Raw genomic sequence first — 22,544 nt, 5'->3', positions numbered from 1 at the left:
CAATCATGTTCACATCATGTAGACAGCATGTGCAGTAAGGTGGGAAACATGAGCAGTAAAGTGGGAAACATGTTCAGTAAGGTGGGAAACATGTGCAGTAAGGTGGGAAACATGTACAACAATGTGGGGGGAATGTGTAGTGGGGGGGGGGCAACTTTTAAAAATATGAAGCTGATTGTGGGCGAAGTTGTTTAGATATCATCTGGTAAAATGAGAAATCGAGGGGGTATTATTCAGATATTTTATGATGAACTATCGGGGCTAAAAATGAAAATGGGAGTAAAATTAAAGTTTGATCTTTAATAATTGAGTTTATTTTAATTTTACTTACAATTTCACACTGTCCACATCATTCCAGGTCACGCCCCTCAAAATATCAACTTCACACGATACTGGTCTCAGTTTCTCTCTCGCATTCACATACAATCTCTCTTTCACTTTCTCTTTCACTTCCTCTTCCAATTCCACTTCCTCTTTCATAATCTCTTCAACTCTCAAACACACGTCACGTATGTCTAAGCCTGTTATTTCCAACTTACCCCCCAACGGGTAGCATAAAGAAGACCTGGTACTGTAGTCATGGTTACTAGGTCGGTTGTCATGGTTACTAGGTCGGTTGTTGCACTCGGGAATTAGTTTAGCCCTTAGTTTGACAACTACTTCGTTTTGAGAATGAGATGCAATGTAAATTTTCGGCAATTCTACGCTTTTTCGTACAGATTCAACACAACTGCTTATTTTAACCTCATTTTTACCGGGCGAGTTTGCAACTGAAACCCTCGAGGAGTTAATACCAGGAACTGTAATGTTTGATAAAGGAGCACTGTGCTGTATAATGTTATAGGAGTTAATACCAGGAACTGTAATGGAAGAGCTGAGACAGGAAACTGTTGGGGTGGAACAAGTTGGGATAGTGGGGGTAAAGGTGGATGAAGCAATCGAAACCGGAGACGCAATATCCAGTTTATGAAGCTTTTGAGTTGAGTATAGCAGGGTCGTACTGATTACCCTACTTGGTGACGCTATCGAGGCAGACAGGATGGGAGATGCTGGGTTGCTCGGTATTTGCGAAGGTGGAGATCTGGATGAAGAAGAGATTGTTCCAGAGGGTTTGTCTGGAATAAGGATGAAGTTTATTTGTTCCGTTTCTTTGACGAGGATATCTGTGAAGGATACAGTAAGCTTTTTCTTTCGTTTAGTTTTGCTTTTTCTAAACTTTCCCTCAAAGAGCCGCTTCATCAAATAGGAGATAAATCCTACTGGATCAGCCAAAGGAAGATGAGACCTAGATCCTAAAAGCTGATTTAGGACATGGTAACAACTAAGAAAACTAGGAATAATTTAAGCAAGATCAAAAGGAATCCAATTAAACAATCCTGACTTAAAAAGATTGATTCTACTATATTTACTAGCCAAATCGTATAATGTATTTATAGAGCTATCGAAAGATGGGATTAAGAATGATTCACATGCCAATGACCATAACTTCCAACCAAGAGACAGATGATGGAACAACTGACCAATCAGCTGTTACTATGGTTACTGTTACTTGGGTTACAACCAATCAGCTGCTCTCATCACAATCACGTGACTATTAATCATCGACACAACCATCACTTCCTAAACGAACAGCTACGAAAACGTATCAGTATCAACCAAAATAAGCTGTTCTCCCTGTCTAATACTCTAATACACAAGCCCAATCAACGTGGTGAGATTGTTAAGTTAATTTGTTAATCAGCTCTCTCTCTTTTTTGATGGTATCTAGTGGAAATTCAATTAGGATAACATATCCCAGTTGCTGGTATTTCGATTGTGCTGAGTGTGTCTGCAATCAGTGCGAGAATATATATCCCGTAATTTTTGGTTTCAGCAGATTTTTAGGAAATCTGTATTTGTTACTGAGTAATTTAGGATATCTGTAATTGTGACTGAGTAATTTAATGATGAGATGCTGTTATCACCGTGCTGTTTGTAATCGGTTTTCAGGAATTTCCGCAAGTGGTGCCAAAAGAAAACAACAAAATAATACCGGAGAATTACAAAAAATTAAGATTTAATCCGATATCTCTCCCTCGGAGTACGGCTAACTTGATAACAAGGAAACCTCTAAAAATCAGACAAAAAGGAAATAAAACGAGTCAGATAACAGTTTTTAAAAACAATAATAAGGTAACAAAATCGCTACTTTTAACCAGGACGGACATTTTAACGGAACTCTTTCCGTTTTACAGATTATAAACTCGACTGTGTACTCCAACTCACGCTTTACAGAACTCGCCAATCAGACCACGTGACATCTCTCCTCCAATCACAGCACAGCATTCCGCCCACGTGCGTCCGTTCAACCAATCACAGCACAGCAAGTAGACCATATTCAGCTGTACTGTCTGTCTGAACCATTAGCAAGCAACCGTTTCTCCCTTGCTATTCTCTATTCAAAGAGCCCTGACCACCAATAAGAACCCCTCCTAGGCCGCCCACGTGACCGTGAACCCCTTCCACGTGACTTTACTTCAGGGGTACTTCCAGCGTTCACCTTGCATTGCTGGCGTGAACTTTCACTTGACTCTATTTACACTCATGCATCAAAACATGAACCATTTAAGTTTGATGCTGACCACTTGGCCACCCATGGATATTCATGTATAGCAAATTGAATATGTTTTTTCAATTAAATCGTGCTTGCTTTGTGGGAATCGTAAAACTGGATTCGTCTTTTGGACTTGTTGCAAATGTATTGAATGGTTAATTGCTTTTGATTGAGTTTTGTGATGATTCAATAAAAACGCAGGACCATGAATCAGCGTTCATCAAGCAGTGATTGTTGCGATCAATCATGACGGACTGATTGTTTTCCGTTACTATTTATCATACGGGAATATTGAATTGAATGAGACTGGTCGCCGGTCGCGGAAAGTGTATTTTTGTGACCTCTTCAACTCTGCGTCATGTTAGATTTTGAAACCATTTCACAGTTAATCTCTGACGCCAATCATAATGGCAATGAAGTAACGATCCCGAATATCTCGTATCTCGGTAAATACGTAAACTCCATACATGATCAACATTTATCTTAAATGTGTCGCAATATCTCCTCATCTCCACCACATTTAACTTCGAAACCGCCCACGTGCAGCTACCTTCATACCACGTGCAGCTACTTTCATACCACGTGCAGCTACCTTCATACCACGTGCAGCTACCTTCATACCACGTGCAGCTACCTTCATACCACGTGCAGCTACCTTCATACCACGTGATGGCCATTTCAGAGCACGTGACACACTTCCCTGATCAGTTTAACGCAGCTGGTGCTCCGTGCACTTTAAATAACGTTCTCAGTCACGTGACTATGAGAACCCACCACTAGTCCCACCAGAGTAATGAGAGAATACATGGGGGATGTATCATGTTTCACACTTTACCCACAATTTCTAAATAGGATAGAGAGTGCACTTAATTTAATAAGACGCTTATTTTCTAGATGACTAGACACTGGAGCGCAATTTTCAGGACTAAATTAGGCACCTCTTTGGATAAAATTTGAGGTGAGTTAAAAAGTCGTATTTTTGTGAAGAATTCTAGAAATATTTACCTTATTTTTTCTCTATTTTTAATAAGACGCCATAAAATGTGTTGCGTGCGTAAGTTCCTACTCATGACCGCCTAAAAATCGCATTAAAACAGCTAAGATTAAATCTGAAGGCTAAAAAAATAAGATTTAGGAAATATCCCCTTTAAATATAGTTAGGAGTTGTGGACCATGTCGGGGAGTAACCGCTCTTAGGGCTAACATAGTTAATCACCTTGTCTGTTCCAGTACAGGTATTCTGTGCAGCAGGTACCCACTGTGCAGCAGGTACCCACTGTGCAGCAGGTACCCACTGTGCAGCAGGTACCCACTGTGCAGCAGGTACCCACTGTGCAGCAGGTACCCACTGTGCAGCAGGTACCCACTGTGCAGCAGGTACCCACTGTGCAGCAGGTACCCACTGTGCAGCAGGTACCCACTGTGCAGCAGGTACCCACTGTGCAGCAGGTACCCACTGTGCAGCAGGTACCCACTGTGCAGCAGGTACCCACTGTGCAGCAGGTATCCTACCAGTTTACATGTTGAAGTGTACAGAATCTCGTGTACACCAGTGTGTACACCACTGGTGCAAGTCGCGGTGTTATTTATACAAAGTTTCCGCACACATTTACGGCTGCAAAAATACCTCAAAATACCAAAAATACTGTTATATTTAAATACTCAATATTATGTAAATGGTATGCCCTGGAGGTTTGTACTTTGCAGCTAAAGCCACAGAACTTTAATTAATTCCTTGTTTTTTAAATGTACTCACACAGGCGACTTAAGGTCATCTAGAAGGTCAAAGTTATCTTCAAGTTCTGCTTCTGGTTGTGACAGTAGTTTGGCTGGTGGTTTCCGTCGCGTCTGAAAGTTACCATAGTTACACTACTAGTTACCATAGTTACATTACTAGTTACCATAGTTACTAGTGAAAGGAGATGTTATGAACGGTTAGTTTCGGAATAAAAGACGTTTTTAACTACTTTTTGAAAATACGAAACGATTAAATAATAGAAATTCTGTTTTGTTTCTTTAAAATATATAAGATTTCAGAGCTTTGGAATGTTTATTTGTTATCAGGGAAGTAAAGCAGGGAAAGTATATTTTAAGATGTGTATTGAATTATCGGACAGTTTCGATACCTCGAATGATTTGCCATCATTTCAGCGATTGGCATCTTCAACACTTAGCTATGGTTACAGCTACCTAAAATACCCGCTACACCGGCTGTACTAACTCTAGCAGGAACCCTATATCATGTATATATTGTCTTGCTGTATGCACTACTAACAATAAACTGAGATATTGACTTGCTGGATCAGTGAACCGAGTTAAAAAATGTACGGGAAATGAACGGGAAATGAGCGGGAAACGAGCGGGAAACGAGCGGGATTCTGCTTGTTTACGAAAATGACAACTGTCCAACAACCTGTGATTAATGCAGTGACTGTGACCAAATTCTTCCTTAGTGAGTTTGCTTGCATATTCTCAGTTTAACATCCCGGAGCCCCTCCACCAAAATAGAGCACAGATAAACCACTAATTTTCCCATATTGGATACCTATCAAGTATTAACTGACAAATTAAATAACCCGACTCCTGAATTATAACTGTAACCCTAAATACAGGCTGTCCTCGACAACTTGTGTTTAACAGTACATTACACACATTGTAATTACATGAATTATAAATAGTAATAATATCTGGGCCGAGTGTATCTTTTTGTTAGTTTTAACAGTAAGTTACCATAGTTACACTACTAGTTACCATAGTTACTAGTAACAGTAACACAAAAGAGTTACTAGTTACCATAGTTACTAGTGAAAGGAGATGTTATGAACGGTTAATTGTTAGTTTTAACAGTAACACAAAAGAGTAAATGTCGGCCGTCGGCCGTCGGGTATACAAAATATGTATTTATTAGGGGGTGTAATTTTTAAAGAAAAAAGTCCGATTTGTTTATTATTCCGTCTACTTGAACGTTCGTTTGAAGCATACAAATATTTGGGCACAAAATACTCCTAGGGGACGGGGAGAAGCTGAGGGGGGGGGGGGGCCGGGGGTAAAAACTGTTCGGAACTAACCTTGTTTTGACTTTTTATCTGACTCTTCCGTCTCCTGGCTGGTTGAAGGGGGACACTCTGTTCCTTTCTGGGGGACTGGACCGGTGTGGAGTACTGTCGACTGAAAGAGAGGAGATTATAAGAAGGGTGTTTAAACAACAATCGCGCTAAAACCTGGCCTCTATATTTAGAGCTTTTAATTTTATTCTATTGTAATTTACAGTTTTTAACGGCCACCTTTTCCAGCCGTACTAGTATTTCAGTATTAGCAATATGTTGGGCTCACTAAAGATCTTGGTTTCGTGCGCTGAAAGTCAATGAGCTTTCACACCAGGTAGAGTGTGGTAATAGCATTGTTGAAATAGAATTATTGAAACATGATAGATCCTATTTTCAATTGAAGTGTACCCAATGATTCTTTTTGATGTGGAAAAATAACTAAGGACCGTGAAGAACTTCAAAACACGACTTGGGTGATGAACACAAAAATTGAAATATTAAATATTACGGTACAACGATTTTCTCTCAAAACCAAATTTTATTAGCACACAGATATTAGTTCTATTCTAATATTCAAATATCGGTCTCATTCTAGTAATTATATTTATGACCTACCATTACAATTACCTCCAAAAACACTAAAACCTCCAAAAACACAAACATAATTTTGACAGTTTGGTAGAAGAAGTGTTACATGAAACAGTGCTCTTTCAGACATCCCAGCCATTGGTACTTAGACAAACTACACTTAGGCAGCTATTAAATAACGAGACTCATTACTTCCAATTTTCATAATCACCCCGCACAAAACTATCAGCTGCAATGTTGTGTGAGTTAATAAATAAAATAAGTGTAAGTTTGATGATTGTGAAGAGAAGCAGGAGGTTTTTTAAATAAGACGTTTTTAAATAAATAAGGATGAGTAAGATCCGATGATGTGATACTTCCCACAGTAACGTGTTGCTATGGTGTTGCTATGGTGTTGCTATGGTGTTGGTATGGTAACTTGTGAGGATTGCTTGCGGAGTGTGATACTTACGAAATGGTGGAGGGGATCTTTCTATTCTTGGTAGGGGGCCGTGGTCGCAAGGACCACTGTACAACATGGCATTGAAAGGTCGAGAGGATAGCATACGCCAGAAACAGCACCCCGATGATCAGATAATAAAACTTGACACAGGTATGTAGAAAGTTCAGGTTATCCCAGATCATCTGCTGAACAACCCCCTTCTCCGGCATCCGACCCATAACCGGCTCCATAACATGTTCCATTACCGGCTCCAGAATGGGCACGTGTTCCACTAGGGTCTGATAATCTGGCACATACCCAGAAATAGTTTCGTGATAGGGCACGTGCTCCACTAGAGTCTGATAATCTGGGATGTATTCCCATACTGTCTGATAACCTATGAGGATCTGATCTGCGATAGTGTCCAGGGTTGTGTCGACGTAGTGGTAGACTGTCCGAGCGTACTCCACTACTGTCTCGGCGTTGGTGATTTGGGTCATTATAGTTCCGATGAGAGGGGGGTGGATGGAGTAGGCCATGTTTTTAGGAGGGGGTATTGTTCGGAGGGTTTAAGGAGTGAGGAGTGAGGAGGCGTGATGAAGGAGGAGCTGGCCGCTATAGTAGAAGGTTAGTAACTTTTTGAATTTACATAGTAAATTACATTCCTCAAGCCAAGATTTTCCTTCAAATTTACTTTGTGTAACGATAAATAAGTTTAATCAAAAAATAGAACAAAGTAACGAAGGCCAATGTAAGATCACTGTAACTAAATAACAGAAAAGTAAAGAACTGCCCAGCCCTACATACTTCGAATTATTTTGAAAGTCATGTCAAATATGCAGCCTCAAATCTAGAAACGCAACACGTGCAGTTACACCAGTAACACTGTTACTATGGTTACGCAACACGTGCAACTTGACGGGAAAACAAGTTTGCGAAGTTTTAAAAATCACATAACTCAATAAGCCGGAACAAGAAGATTGTATCGCGGAAATGTCAAATGTAAGCCTGAGGAAACAAAAAGAAATGTCTAGGAAGCAAATTATATCGAAACGAAGCTCCCAACCTAAATCAGTGGGATGACACAAAGAATTAGGACGGTGATCACAGTCACAGTAATTACACAGTAATTACATCGATCATCATCTCCCACTTATTGGGCTAAAATATCAAAGGGCACAAAATTAGAACGTCCTATTTTCATCATTGCAACTACTCAAAGGACTCTTACTACAAACGTCACTGCATGATGACAACTACTACTACTACTACAAGTGATGTAATCATACAGCTATTCTTTAAAGAACACACAGCTATTCTTTAAAGAACACACAGCTACTCTTTAAAGAACATACAGCTATTCTTTAAAGAACACACAGCTATTCTTTAAAGAACACACAGCTATTCTTTAAAGAACACACAGCTACTCTTTAAAGAACACACAGCTACTCTTTAAAGAACACACAGCTACTCTTTAAAGAACAAACAGCTACTCTTTAAAGAACACACAGACCTTCTTTAAAGAACACACAGCTACTCTTTAAAGAACACACAGCTACTCTTTAAAGAACACACAGCTATTCTTTAAAGAGCACACAGCTACTCTTTAAAGAACACACAGCTACTCTTTAAAGAACACACAGCTATTCTTTAAAGAACACACAGCTATTCTTTAAAGAACATACAGCTATTCTTTAAAGAACACACAGCTATTCTGCCCTCTAAGGAACAGAGGACACCACAATTTATAAGTCAGGGTTCCCGGAGCATTTTTCCGCTGGAATGAACAAATTGATTATATTACTTAGATTACTTTCTATCCAACTTCTAGCGGGACTGCATGACTTGTAACCGGATATGGTATTACTTCATCACTGTATATCTCTGATACTCTATATATTGAACCGATGGTATTCTTAGTATGTTTTTTACTCGTTTTTTATCCGTCGACTGAAAAGACGGCTACCCTAATTCATCCTATGACAATAATGTATCGGGAGTGCACACTGCACAGTGCCCTGTACTTTGCATTGTGCACTTTGCACTGTGCATTATTTTTTGTGCACTATTTACTTTGCACTATTGGCTGTACTACCACTTCGCAGAAGAGCAGTCCTATTTCCAAGGGTGATCATGCCAAATAATTAACTCTCATCACGAGAAGGTTTTTAATCACCATATCACCCGTTATCAGTGATATTATCACCTGTTAAACCTTTGTTTGTGTTTCATGTTAAAAGGTTAGGATACAAATACGCAATACACAATACACAGTAGTAGTAGTAGTAGTAGTAGTATTACACGTGTCATCCCAGGGCCCAAAGATCATCTGGCAACACTGAGATGCTAGAGAGGCCAACGTATGGCCTGAAATACGACGTCAGACACAAATGCTAAATCAAGAAGAAAGAACCCACAACAAGATATAAATAGTGCAGCAAACACAAAACAAGAGTCCATATTGAGCATTATGAGCAATGTTGGATGACACATATTTAAAGCTATGATATCTCCCGCTCACATTCAAACAGACACGTGTAACCCGGCTACGGGTCGTGTCAAGAAGGACACATGTAACCCTGCTACGTGCCGTGTCAAGAAGGAGGGGATTATAAAAAATATCATATATTTATATTATTAGCTTCAGTTACCAGGTCATGCTAAAGAGATACGTGAGCCAAAGCCATTCAAGTTCCATTCTAGGAATTTTCGTATAAGTATGTATGCGCATCTATTTCTAATATATGTACAAAGTTAATGTATAACGTTTGCAAGTAAATGTCACGTTGCAGGAACCCGCTCGTTGCAGTGAAATAGCAGAGATATAGCCGTGCAAAATGTAGTTACTATAGCAACGGATAGCAATGAAGTAAAACAATACACACGCTCCATTACTCGTCAAAACAGAATTGCTGTAAACTGGTCTAAAATATGCGAATAATATGCCAACTAGCTGTAACACAGCCCGTTGGAATGTGCTTTACAGGACAGCACCACGCTTAACGTGACTTCCTAAATTGAAATTAGGATGAAGCGCTTTTTCCAGACCATAATCATTACGTAGATGCGGTGATATGCAGAATGTTGTTGATTAGAGTTTACAAAGGCTTGTTTCGATGTTTCTACCAGCGCTGAAACCAACAAAAATCACGTTTTTCCGTGAGAGAATATCGACAAGGACACTTTTAGTGGGTTTATAAATTGAAGGTGAATCCTCAAATTGCTAGGTGGGGTGGGCAGGTGTTACTATGGTTACAGTTACACCAGTAACACTGTTACTATGTGTTACTATGGTTACAGTTACACCAGTAACACTGTTACTATGTGTTACTATGGTTACAGTTACACCAGTAACACTGTTACTATGTGTTACTATGGTTACAGTTACACCAGTAACACTGTTACTATGTCGTAATAATAACAGTGTTAATAGATATAGAGAGAATATTATATTGACATCACCGGCTGACTTATGAAGATGTGAAGACAGATAGACATGGGAGAGGTGGGTATGAAGAGGTGGATGCCCTAACACTGTCTGTCAGGAGAGGATACAATGTTAGCATGCCCTAACACAATGTTGGACTTAGCATGAAACGTCCACTTGACCAAGTGGGAGCAAAACTGAAAATCAGTCAACTGATCGGCCATCTTGTCATAATCCTAAGAGTCCTGTGTGATTGGCAGGTATTTTTAGACACGTCCAGCTATTGGTTGTTATGGTAACCAGCTATTGGGCAAACGAGTGAAACATTTTCTAAATATAAACAACCTTCCTATCGTATTGAACCACGTGATCTAAGAGTAACAGATGTTGTCGTCCGGTTTAATTTCAGATTTTGTTCCGCAGGAGAAAAAGGCCTATTTCGGGATTAATTTGACGGTTTACCTATGAAAGGAAGACAGGTTCAGGTTTCAGGTTGTATCTTTTATAGGATATACAAATATTGTACCCGGTCTATTGTACACTGATGTCCCACATTTGTAAGTGAAAACGTACCGGTTAGAGGTGGTTACTAACGGTTACTAACAAAGTGCATTTAATCAGTACATCTCACCAGATCAATAATTTAAGCTACAAGTTAAGCTGTTAAATTAAAGAGTGAACAAAATTTAACGAGCGCTCGAAAATAGCTAAGAAATGTGGTTAAAAAGAGCCATCCTCACCGATACCTATACCAGACCCATCAAATCTGGTCTCTATCACGGATTAACAATTTAAAATATAAAAAACAGTGAGAAAATAGGAGTACAGATATCCGTACAGGTCACTTATCGAATTACTTAGTAGTTTAGGATAATAAAGATTTTAAAACTCCTGATTTATTGGAGTTAGCTTGTCAATGAACCTGTCATCTGGGATTGTAATCCTGTCTGCCACTTGCTCCTTTATAAATATTTGTACTGTGTATAGAGGTGAAACTATCGGACTGTAGGACTTGCCACCCCATAAAAAAAGCTACTAGAATACAAAATATACGCTTAAAGAGAGAGGTAATGTTGTACAGACTGTTATTGCAAGACAAGCGAATGGTGAGTAAAGAGTTAAAAGTAATACAAGCAACCGTTCGAGAAAATATCAAACGAACATTTTAGGTTTTCAAAAGCACGCGACACACCGCTAGTATAGTTAGTGATACATATTAAATTTAATAAATATTAAAAATCCATTATCCATACTATCATAGTTACTATACAGAGTAATAAATTATGACTATTACATCACAGGAGCAGCAACAGGATTACTTGCTTTATATAACATATTATTTATGCAATTCAGCTAAGCTTCATGAGAAAATATTTATTATTGTGTATTTTAGAAGGACGCGTAATCCACACGTGGGCGGCGGGTTAGAGGGCTGTGATTGGTGGATGTCGTGCAGCTTGGCATTTCATTGGTTTACTCTTACAAGCCGTATGATTGGTTTGTATTTTATTATGAGCAATTTGATAGATTCGCATACTGTTATGAGCAATATGATTGGTACATGAATTTCAAGTAATGTTATATCTTTATATCGGCAGTGGATGATCACTGTGGCTGTATTTCATAATTAAATCTAAATCCTCTCTCTTTTGACTGTCTGTTTTCCGCGAGATTTCTAATTTGGCCTCTCAAGCATCACTGCACTACATAACATCACAGCCCAATGTTTATATCAGACATCTGCCAACAAATCCATTACGAGACAACACAGAGCCATTACATAAATTCCTGGCGTCCACCTCCGCAAGCAATCCTCACAAATTCGTCCACCTGGCGTCCACCTGGCGTCCACCTCCGCAAGCAATCCTCACAAACCTGGCGTCCACCTGGCGTCCACCTGGCGTCCACCTGGCGCCCACCTGGCGTCCACCTGGCGTCCACCTGGCGTCCACCTGGCGTCCACCTGGCGTCCACCTGGCGTCCACCTGGCGTCCACCTGGCGTCCACCTGGCGTCCACCTGGCGTCCACCTGGCGTCCACCTGGCGTCCACCTGGCGTCCACCTGGCGTCCACCTGGCGTCCACCTGGCGTCCACCTGGCGTCCACCTGGCGTCCACCTGGCGTCCACCTGGCGTCCACCTGGCGGCCACCTGGCGTCCACCTGGCGTCCACCTGGCGTCCACCTGGCGTCCACCTGGCGCCCACCTGGCGTCCACCTAACAAAGAATTTCCAATTCTGAGTCCTTTTCGAGCAGCGCCGGTTTCTGCCCACTGACTGGCAAGAAGTGGGGATATTCACAACACGACCTGGGCGTACCTTTTAATACTCTAACGTGCATCACAACATAATATCTCATAATATGTTAATATTATGTTAATATGTTGCCAACATGCGGTGTAGTATAGAGCTATGTTTTGAGATCTATTTAACGATTTGGGAGCGACTGGTGATGAATGTGTTAGATTTTATACTGTTGTATTTTTAACACCAACGTTAAAAGTTGTGGTATTCAAGCCGAGTATAAGGTAAGCTTATTAGCTCGGGCCTAGCACCCTGCGTCTGAACTTTATAGATATTGAGGTTTTTTAAATAAATAATGAAATGTCAGCTGTATTTTGTTCGAATGTTATGGAGAAAATAAAGATAGGTAAGATAACCGAGCAGCCATGTTAAAATGCAGATTTGCAGTTCCTCACTTATTCACAACAATTCTAACGTTCTTTGTATACCAACTGTTGTTTACTAATTATCAAAAATTCAGTAATAAAATATAGAATTCATGCGTTTCTCATTTATTCAAGATATTCAATACCCCTTACTGTTAAAAACAGTGATATATAAAAATAAATATACAACAACGTCATTCGTTAACAACCCCCGTTAAAATAATATTCTTCCTCCATCATTCTAACTAACAATATGTGCCCTTACTGCTATAGAGCCCAGCTACTCCATCATTCTAACTAACAATATGTGTCCTTACTGCTATAGAGCCCAGCTACTCCATCATTCTAAGTAACAATATGTGCCCTTACTGCTATAGAGCCCAGCTACTCCATCATTCTAACTAACAATATGTGCCCTTACTGCTGTAGAGCCCAGCTACTCCATCATTCTAACTAACAATATGTGCCCTTACTGCTATAGTGCCCAGCTACTCCATCATTCTAACTAACAATATGTGACCTTACTGCTATAGAGCCCAGCTACTCCATCATTCTAACTAACAATATGTGACCTTACTGCTATAGAGCCCAGCTACTCCATCATTCTAACTAACAATATGTGCCCTTACTGCTGTAGAGCCCAGCTACTCCATCATTCTAACTAACAATATGTGCCCTTACTGCTGTAGAGCCCAGCTACTCCATCATTCTAACTAACAATATGTGCCCTTACTGCTATAGAGCCCAGCTACTCCATCATTCTAACTAACAATATGTGTCCTTACTGCTATAGAGCCCAGCTACTCCATCATTCTAACTAACAATATGTGCCCTTACTGCTATAGAGCCCAGCTACTCCATCATTCTAACTAACAATATGTGCCCTTACTGCTATAGAGCCCAGCTACTCCATCATTCTAACTAACAATATGTGCCCTTACTGCTATAGAGCCCAGCTACTCCATCATTCTAACTAACAATATGTGCCCTTACTGCTATAGAGCCCAGCTACTCCATCATTCTAACTAACAATATGTGCCCTTACTGCTATAGAGCCCAGCTACTCCATCATTCTAACTAACAATATGTGCCCTTACTGCTATAGAGCCCAGCTACTCCATCATTCTAACTAACAATATGTGCCCTTACTGCTATAGAGCCCAGCTACTCCATCATTCTAACTAACAATATGTGCCCTTACTGCTATAGAGCCCAGCTACTCCATCATTCTAACTAACAATATGTGCCCTTACTGCTATAGAGCCCAGCTACTCCATCATTCTAACTAACAATATGTACCCTTACTGCTATAGAGCCCAGCTACTCCATCATTCTAACTAACAATATGTGTCCTTACTGCTACAGAGCCCAGCTACTCCATCATTCTAACTAACAATATGTGCCCTTACTGCTATAGAGCCCAGCTACTCCATCATTCTAACTAACAATATGTGCCCTTACTGCTATAGAGCCCAGCTACTCCATCATTCTAACTAACAATATGTGTCCTTACTGCTGTAGAGCCCAGCTACTCCATCATTCTAACTAACAATATGTACCCTTACTGCTATAGAGCCCAGCTACGGAGCTAAATTTGAGGTATCATCCTAGAACGTGAGCTTCGTGAAGATAATTACTGGATAGAAAAGGTTGTCAAGACAACCAATGGGGGTTGTCAAGATGGTTCGTGCTGTTCTGATGTTGAGCTCGTTGTCAAAATCTTAAGATTTGGGAAATATATGACAGTTTATTAAGGTTTTTATGAGATTACTATTACCAATGTAGACACGTAGCGTAGTAGTGTATATCACATCATGATACACAGAAAGCTGGCAGATATAGGAAATGTAGGTTATGATCTGACCTGGAACCAGATGTTTATAATTGTACCATGATGTTCCATAGATTGTAGTCGGAGAAGTTTGAAATTTGTTCGAATTTTTGTAAGATGAGAAGTATAGATTGGCTGGGTTTTTAAATCATAGCATCTATCTTCACTTTAGCATCACGAAGGTTATAAATTCTATCGGATTCATTCACCATAAAATCTGTGATTATACATTGCATCAATGACTTATACATTGGCAAAATACGCCATTATTTCCCATCACAATTAGTAAGTTTCATACCGAAATAGTTGCAAGAAACAATGTCTCCGTTTCAAAACATGTCATCACTAATCCCAGTCACGTGGTTGCTAGGTAACGTCACGTGGTTGCTAGGTAACGTCACGTGGTTGCTAGGTAACGTCACGTGGTTGCTAGGTAACGTCACGTGGTTGCTAGGTAACGTCACGTGGTTGCTAGGTAACGTCACGTGGTTGCTAGGTAACGTCACGTGGTTGCTAGGTAACGTCACGTGGTTGCTAGGTAACGTCACGTGGTTGCTAGGTAACGTCACGTGGTTGCTAGGTAACGTCACGTGGTTGCTAGGTAACGTCACGTGGTTGCTAGGTAACGGGTTGCTAGGTAACGTCACGTGGTTGCCTTCCGTATAACTAGTGCCAGAATCATACTTGTTTCTTGCACTTGAGCGTTTTCTAACTGATGCTGGTCAACTTATGGCAGTTTTTATTTACCTTACTTTTCTTGGTACGGTCAATATCTCGATCTTATTAAGTTAAATTAAGAATAGCGCCGCCCTTTGTTCCTTACACCAAAAAAATGTTAGGAATTTGTCTTTAATATTAACCAGTCCACGTACCAATGATCCTTTTATTCATGAAGTTAGCTGTAGCAGTATCTACTAGTAGGCTCTTGATAGAACACAATGACAAATCCTGAGACACTAGACACTAGACAGCCTTCTCAATACTTAGTCTTTATCCTAAAATGAGGAAAGATGTGAAAATTCACACAATCAAAGCATGTGTATATTTTTAGGCTTGCTCTAAATCAGGCAACAAAAGCATGTATATACAAACGTGACCAGATAGAGAGAGGTTATATTAATATTATACGGCATATATCAGGATCATCAACAACCCAACTACTTAAAATAAGGATAAAACTGCTACTGCTATCAAGGAATGTTGAGTTGACAGACAAGCGAGGAGATACAAGGTTACTATGGTTACTATGTGGTTACTATAGTTACTACAAGGTTGATAAGGGTAGTAATGTAGAATTTAGAGGATGCTAGGTCAGAGTCAATGTACAATGGTATACAGTACAATGTACAATGGTATACAATACAAATCACATAAAGTGGACGGCCCTCGACCCCTGGGTTATTACAAAATACTCATTCTCTGACAAACTAAAGTTCTGTTATAATATCTCTTTTCATTGTAATGACCATGTGCAGTAGTGAACTGAGTAGACATTGTGTTTTACATAACATACTAATTAGATTGGCCACTTGTCCAATATATAGGAGATTGAGTGACATGATGTTACATATATTTAGAATTTAAGTGACTCTTTTAATCATATTCATTGCACCCGCGTAACAAAATTCAATGTTTTCAACTAGTTATCAATAATCAGCAGTACCAAAATAAAAAACATTACAGTGAATTATCGAACTTGGCACCAGTTTGACTACAAATTGTATCCTTACTTTGGTATTATATAGTGTTGTCACTATATAGGGGAATCGTATTTCACTCTTCACAGTCTCAACAAAACTCACCGGAACTTGAAGATGAGGTAGAAAAATAGGGCAAACACAAAACTGCACAAAATGAAAGGTAGGCTGTTGCTGAGTAAAGCAAGACTGGCTGTATCCATTATGTTTACAAGCAAGCAAAATGAATGAAGTGAGTTACTAGTTACCATAGTTACGCTAAAAAAGGAAAGAGATTAAAGTTCACACGATCATAACACGGCTATATATATATCATCGACTGGCTCTAAAACAGATACAAACACACAGAAAGGTATATGTAAAGTACATTATAATACAATACGGAACACCCTGAATTACCAATAACAAAGAATGTTCAGCTGACCGACAAGATAGAGGACACTAGTTGATGAGGGCAGTTACTTTGAATTTAGATGGAGGAGGAGGAGGAGTAGTTCATTTTAATACTTCCAATATTTTAAGTTTTCATTAAATTTTCAGTAATCAGTAGCTCAGTTAACAAAATTAAAAACATTATTATGGTGAAATATCGAACTTTGGACCAGTTCGACTGTAAATAAAACTAATATTTTATATTGTGGTCAGAAGCAGATACTATAAGTTCTGATACACAGTTCAATATCTCATAGTCTACACTTTTAACTCACCAGAATTTGAAGACTAGGTAGAAATAAAGGGCAAACACAAAAGTGCACCAAATAAAAGTCAGCCCGTTGCTGAGTAAAGCAAGACTGGTTGTACTGATCATGCGTACAAGCAAGCAACTGAATAATGAGCTATACTGTATGCAGGATTTATATATTATAATATGTGTAATATTCTGTCCCGCCATACGGCTTATTAATCATCTTATCTATAAGATGATATTATGAAGGAGTAAATTAATCATCTTATCTATAGGTGTATTATAACTAGGTCGGTGTGACAATATGATATTATGAAGGAGTAAATTATGCTGATGATATGATGTCATTTAGAAGGAAACGTTTTGATACATAATGATATACTTCTTGCTAAAACGCATTAGTAATACTTCTAATTAAAACTTATTTATAATTTACTTTATTTTCGTGTGCTAATGTGTGAAAATACAGGATGCGTTTTCAACGAAATAAGAAACTTTGAACATGGGAGTATATCAGTATCACGACGAAGGAAACGATTTTACTTGAAGAAATCAACAACTTATTTTATTAATTAAACATGAATTACTTGATAATTGGTTAATTAGACATGTGAATTATGATAATTAGGTACTAATAGCTACACAACTCCTCAATTATAGTGTCGATTATTTATAGCACAGTATTACTATACAGTGCACACATTGCATACCAGTCAGGTTCAAGTAACTTTTCCTCAGCTTTGTTAGTACTGCACGTGTTATGAGATGATAATTGGGACAACAAAATGTGACAATGTGGACTATTAACATTTCATGTGTTCAAAACAAAAAAGGAGCTATCATTGCTCCTCTCAAATTTCACATGCCAAATCTACGAAAATAATTACAGGTAAGTATGCTAAATCTATTAATAGAAGTTTTTAAAGTTTAAAAGTAAAAGCGTACTAACCCGAACTTGGCTTTAGAACCAGTAGGTTTGAAGGTAGGTAGGTCTCCCACCACATCTTCTGTGTCTGATACGTCAGAAATACCCTGAAAATGATCTGATTAGGGGGAGACGATAAATTGTTAGGTATTCCCATGGTTACCACCAGGTATCTGTGAGGTGTTCCCATGGTTACCACCAGGTATCTGTGAGGTGTTCCCATGGTAACTACCAGGTATCTGTGAGGTGTTCCCATGGTTACCACCAGGTATCTGTGAGGTGTTCCCATGGTTACCAGCAGGTATCTGTGAGGTGTTCCCATGGTTACCACCAGGTATCTGTGAGGTGTTCCCATGGTTACCACCGGGTATCTGTGAGGTGTTCCCATGGTTACCACCGGGTATCTGTGAGGTGTTCCCATGGTTACCACCAGGTATCTGTGAGGTGTTCCCATGGTTACCACCGGGTATCTGTGAGGTGTTCCCATGGTTACCACCAGGTATCTGTGAGGTGTTCCCATGGTTACCACCAGGTATCTGTGAGGTGTTCCCATGGTTACCACCAGGTATCTGTGAGGTGTTCCCATGGTTACCACCAGGTATCTGTGAGGTGTTCCCATGGTTACCACCAGGTATCTGTGAGGTGTTCCCATGGTTACCACCGGGTATCTGTGAGGTGTTCCCATGGTTACCACCGGGTATCTGTGAGGTGTTCCCATGGTTACCACCAGGTATCTGTGAGGTGTTCCCATGGTTACCACCAGGTATCTGTGAGGTGTTCCCATGGTAACTACCAGGTATCTGTGAGGTGTTCCCATGGTTACCACCAGGTATCTGTGAGGTGTTCCCATGGTTACCAGCAGGTATCTGTGAGGTGTTCCCATGGTTACCACCAGGTATCTGTGAGGTGTTCCCATGGTTACCACCGGGTATCTGTGAGGTGTTCCCATGGTTACCACCGGGTATCTGTGAGGTGTTCCCATGGTTACCACCAGGTATCTGTGAGGTGTTCCCATGGTTACCACCGGGTATCTGTGAGGTGTTCCCATGGTTACCACCAGGTATCTGTGAGGTGTTCCCATGGTTACCACCAGGTATCTGTGAGGTGTTCCCATGGTTACCACCAGGTATCTGTGAGGTGTTCCCATGGTTACCACCAGGTATCTGTGAGGTGTTCCCATGGTTACCACCGGGTATCTGTGAGGTGTTCCCATGGTTACCACCGGGTATCTGTGAGGTGTTCCCATGGTTACCACCGGGTATCTGTGAGGTGTTCCAATGGTTACCACCAGGTATCTGTGAGGTGTTCCCATGGTTACCACCAGGTATCTGGGAGGTGTTCCCATGGTTACCACCAGGTATCTGTGAGGTGTTCCCATGGTTACCACCAGGTATCTGTGAGGTGTTCCCATGGTTACCACCAGGTATCTGTGAGGTGTTTCCATGGTTACCACCAGGTATCTGTGAGGTGTTCCCATGGTTACCACCAGGTATCTGTGAGGTGTTCCCATGGTTACCACCAGGTATCTGTGAGGTGTTCCCATGGTTACCACCAGGTATCTGTGAGGTGTTCCCATGGTTACCACCAGGTATCTGTGAGGTGTTCCCATGGTTACCACCAGGTATCTGTGAGGTGTTCCCATGGTTACCACCAGGTATCTGTGAGGTGTTCCCATGGTTACCACCAGGTATCTGTGAGGTGTTCCCATGGTTACCACCAGGTATCTGTGAGGTGTTCCCATGGTTACCACCAGGTATCTGTGAGGTGTTCCCATGGTTACCACCAGGTATCTGTGAGGTGTTCCCATGGTTACCACCAGGTATCTGTGAGGTGTTCCCATGGTTACCACCAGGTATCTGTGAGGTGTTCCCATGGTTACCACCAGGTATCTGTGAGGTGTTCCCATGGTTACCACCAGGTATCTGTGAGGTGTTCCCATGGTTACCACCAGGTATCTGTGAGGTGTTCCCATGGTTACCAGCAGGTATCTGTGAGGTGTTCCCATGGTTACCACCAGGTATCTGTGAGGTGTTCCCATGGTTACCACCGGGTATCTGTGAGGTGTTCCCATGGTTACCACCAGGTATCTGTGAGGTGTTCCCATGGTTACCACCGGTATCTGTGAGGTGTTCCCATGGTTACCACCAGGTATCTGTGAGGTGTTCCCATGGTTACCACCAGGTATCTGTGAGGTGTTCCCATGGTTACCACCAGGTATCTGTGAGGTGTTCCCATGGTTACCACCAGGTATCTGTGAGGTGTTCCCATGGTTACCACCGGGTATCTGTGAGGTGTTCCCATGGTTACCACCGGGTATCTGTGAGGTGTTCCCATGGTTACCACCGGGTATCTGTGAGGTGTTCCCATGGTTACCACCAGGTATCTGTGAGGTGTTCCCATGGTTACCACCAGGTATCTGGGAGGTGTTCCCATGGTTACCACCAGGTATCTGTGAGGTGTTCCCATGGTTACCACCAGGTATCTGTGAGGTGTTCCCATGGTTACCACCAGGTATCTGTGAGGTGTTTCCATGGTTACCACCAGGTATCTGTGAGGTGTTCCCATGGTTACCACCAGGTATCTGTGAGGTGTTCCCATGGTTACCACCAGGTATCTGTGAGGTGTTCCCATGGTTACCACCAGGTATCTGTGAGGTGTTCCCATGGTTACCACCAGGTATCTGTGAGGTGTTCCCATGGTTACCACCAGGTATCTGTGAGGTGTTCCCATGGTTACCACCAGGTATCTGTGAGGTGTTCCCATGGTTACCACCAGGTATCTGTGAGGTGTTCCCATGGTTACCACCAGGTATCTGTGAGGTGTTCCCATGGTTACCACCAGGTATCTGTGAGGTGTTCCCATGGTTACCACCAGGTATCTGTGAGGTGTTCCCATGGTTACCACCAGGTATCTGTGAGGTGTTCCCATGGTTACCACCAGGTATCTGTGAGGTGTTCCCATGGTTACCACCAGGTATCTGTGAGGTGTTCCCATGGTTACCACCAGGTATCTGTGAGGTGTTCCCATGGTTACCACCAGGTATCTGTGAGGTGTTCCCATGGTTACCACCAGGTATCTGTGAGGTGTTCCCATGGTTACCACCAGGTATCTGTGAGGTGTTCCCATGGTTACCACCAGGTATCTGTGAGGTGTTCCCATGGTTACCACCGGGTATCTGTGAGGTGTTCCCATGGTTACCACCGGGTATCTGTGAGGTGTTCCCATGGTTACCACCAGGTATCTGTGAGGTGTTCCCATGGTTACCACCAGGTATCTGTGAGGTGTTCCCATGGTTACCACCAGGTATCTGTGTTCCAGCTTAACTTGTTATTTTTCTAAATTTCTTATTTAACCGAATGTTTTGTTTTTAATAGTCTAAATATTACAATCTCGCATCAAAACGCTGTTTGATTCTTCTTACATTGTGTGACAATCTTCTCTAGTATCGATAAAGTCCCAAACTTAGATATTATTACTGATAATAGAAGGTAAGTATTTATGTTTGTCTGAAAATGAGTTGCCGAAAAAGGAGTGCGCAATTAAGGGCCTTGCTTCAGATTAAGACGCAAGTTTTAAAATAAACAAACTCCGCGAACCTTTCAACACGACAACTTAACACCAAACAGAGACAAAAACCGGAAAGCTCATTTCCGGGAACTATGGAAATTAATTAATTAATTAATTAATTAATTAATTAATTAAATATTCAGACCAAAAAAAAAGGAGTAGGCAGTAACCCCATTCTAACAATCAACTTGTTGGCAGTCAGCCAATAATCCCGTAACCTTGGTAATCTCGTAAACTTGTAAATAATTACAGAAAACAGATGATGTGAACCTGTATAAAGTTGCATGAGATAATCAAGCAGACCTCGTTAAATACCTTTTGCGCCGGTTACCATAGTTACACTACCTTTTGCGCCCTGACTTTGAACTATATTAACTATATTAACTCCAATTGCCGCACCTTTACTTTAAACTATAGCTATTAGGAAACCTCCTGGTTTCTTCTAGATTTAATTATTGAAGCCTAACCTGAGGACTCTTTGATTTATCGGTTTCTATCTTCTTTCAATTGAAAGAAGACAGGAACCATGTACTGGGTTACGTGGATATTGCCTGACTGGTTTATCCTCAGAGTAACACTTACTGGTGAACACATTGATAAGAATTGCGGTTTTTTATTAACAAATTTGTTCACAATCTACACTAAAATAACAGCACATAACAAGGCATACTTTTCAATTGAATTGTGTTTTTTTTGTTACCGTAATTGAGAAGCTATAGCTATAAAAACAGGAACTTACATCTTTCAATTCGACTGGGCAAGAAATAGACCTAGTCAGAGGGCTCAGGAGTATTTTTAATGCTATTTTCACAATAAGCATTTCGAGTAAAGACTATTCCAGCTCACAAACTTAAAGGTCGAAAAAACGCAACGTGATTTACGGACATGACAGCCTGATATGAGAATTGGCAGTGAGTAACATTATTATAAAATACTTCACGGAATTCCATATGAACTCTGTTAATAACCTTGGTCCTTGTTAAGAACTTTAGCTTGAGACTGTTTCATATTACATGAAGAGCGCTAACCAAGCTAAGTAATGAGTCTTCTTACTAGGGTATGACAAGGATAATTGATATTGTCAATATGTTAAAAT

The 22,544-nt window shown here is 40.6% G+C and overlaps 1 protein-coding gene across 1 annotated transcript in view; it reads right to left on the bottom strand.

Moving 5' to 3' along the window:
• Positions 1-22,544, bottom strand: part of LOC134820500 (uncharacterized) — a 73,195-nt gene that overhangs the window by 37,691 nt on the left and 12,960 nt on the right. The window contains exons 9-11 of the mRNA XM_063830914.1: positions 17,906-17,988; positions 5,662-5,761; positions 4,350-4,441 (exon numbers count right to left, since the gene is read on the bottom strand). Of these exons, the coding sequence (XP_063686984.1) occupies positions 4,350-4,441; positions 5,662-5,761; positions 17,906-17,988 (275 nt within the window). The remainder of the gene's footprint in view (positions 1-4,349; positions 4,442-5,661; positions 5,762-17,905; positions 17,989-22,544) is intronic.

The sequence above is a fragment of the Bolinopsis microptera genome, chromosome 9 (assembly GCF_026151205.1).
Source record: "Bolinopsis microptera isolate Bmic1 chromosome 9, MBARI_Bmic_1.0, whole genome shotgun sequence".
Taxonomy (NCBI): Eukaryota; Metazoa; Ctenophora; class Tentaculata; order Lobata; family Bolinopsidae; genus Bolinopsis; species Bolinopsis microptera.
This window is presented reverse-complemented; position numbering and strand designations above follow the sequence as displayed.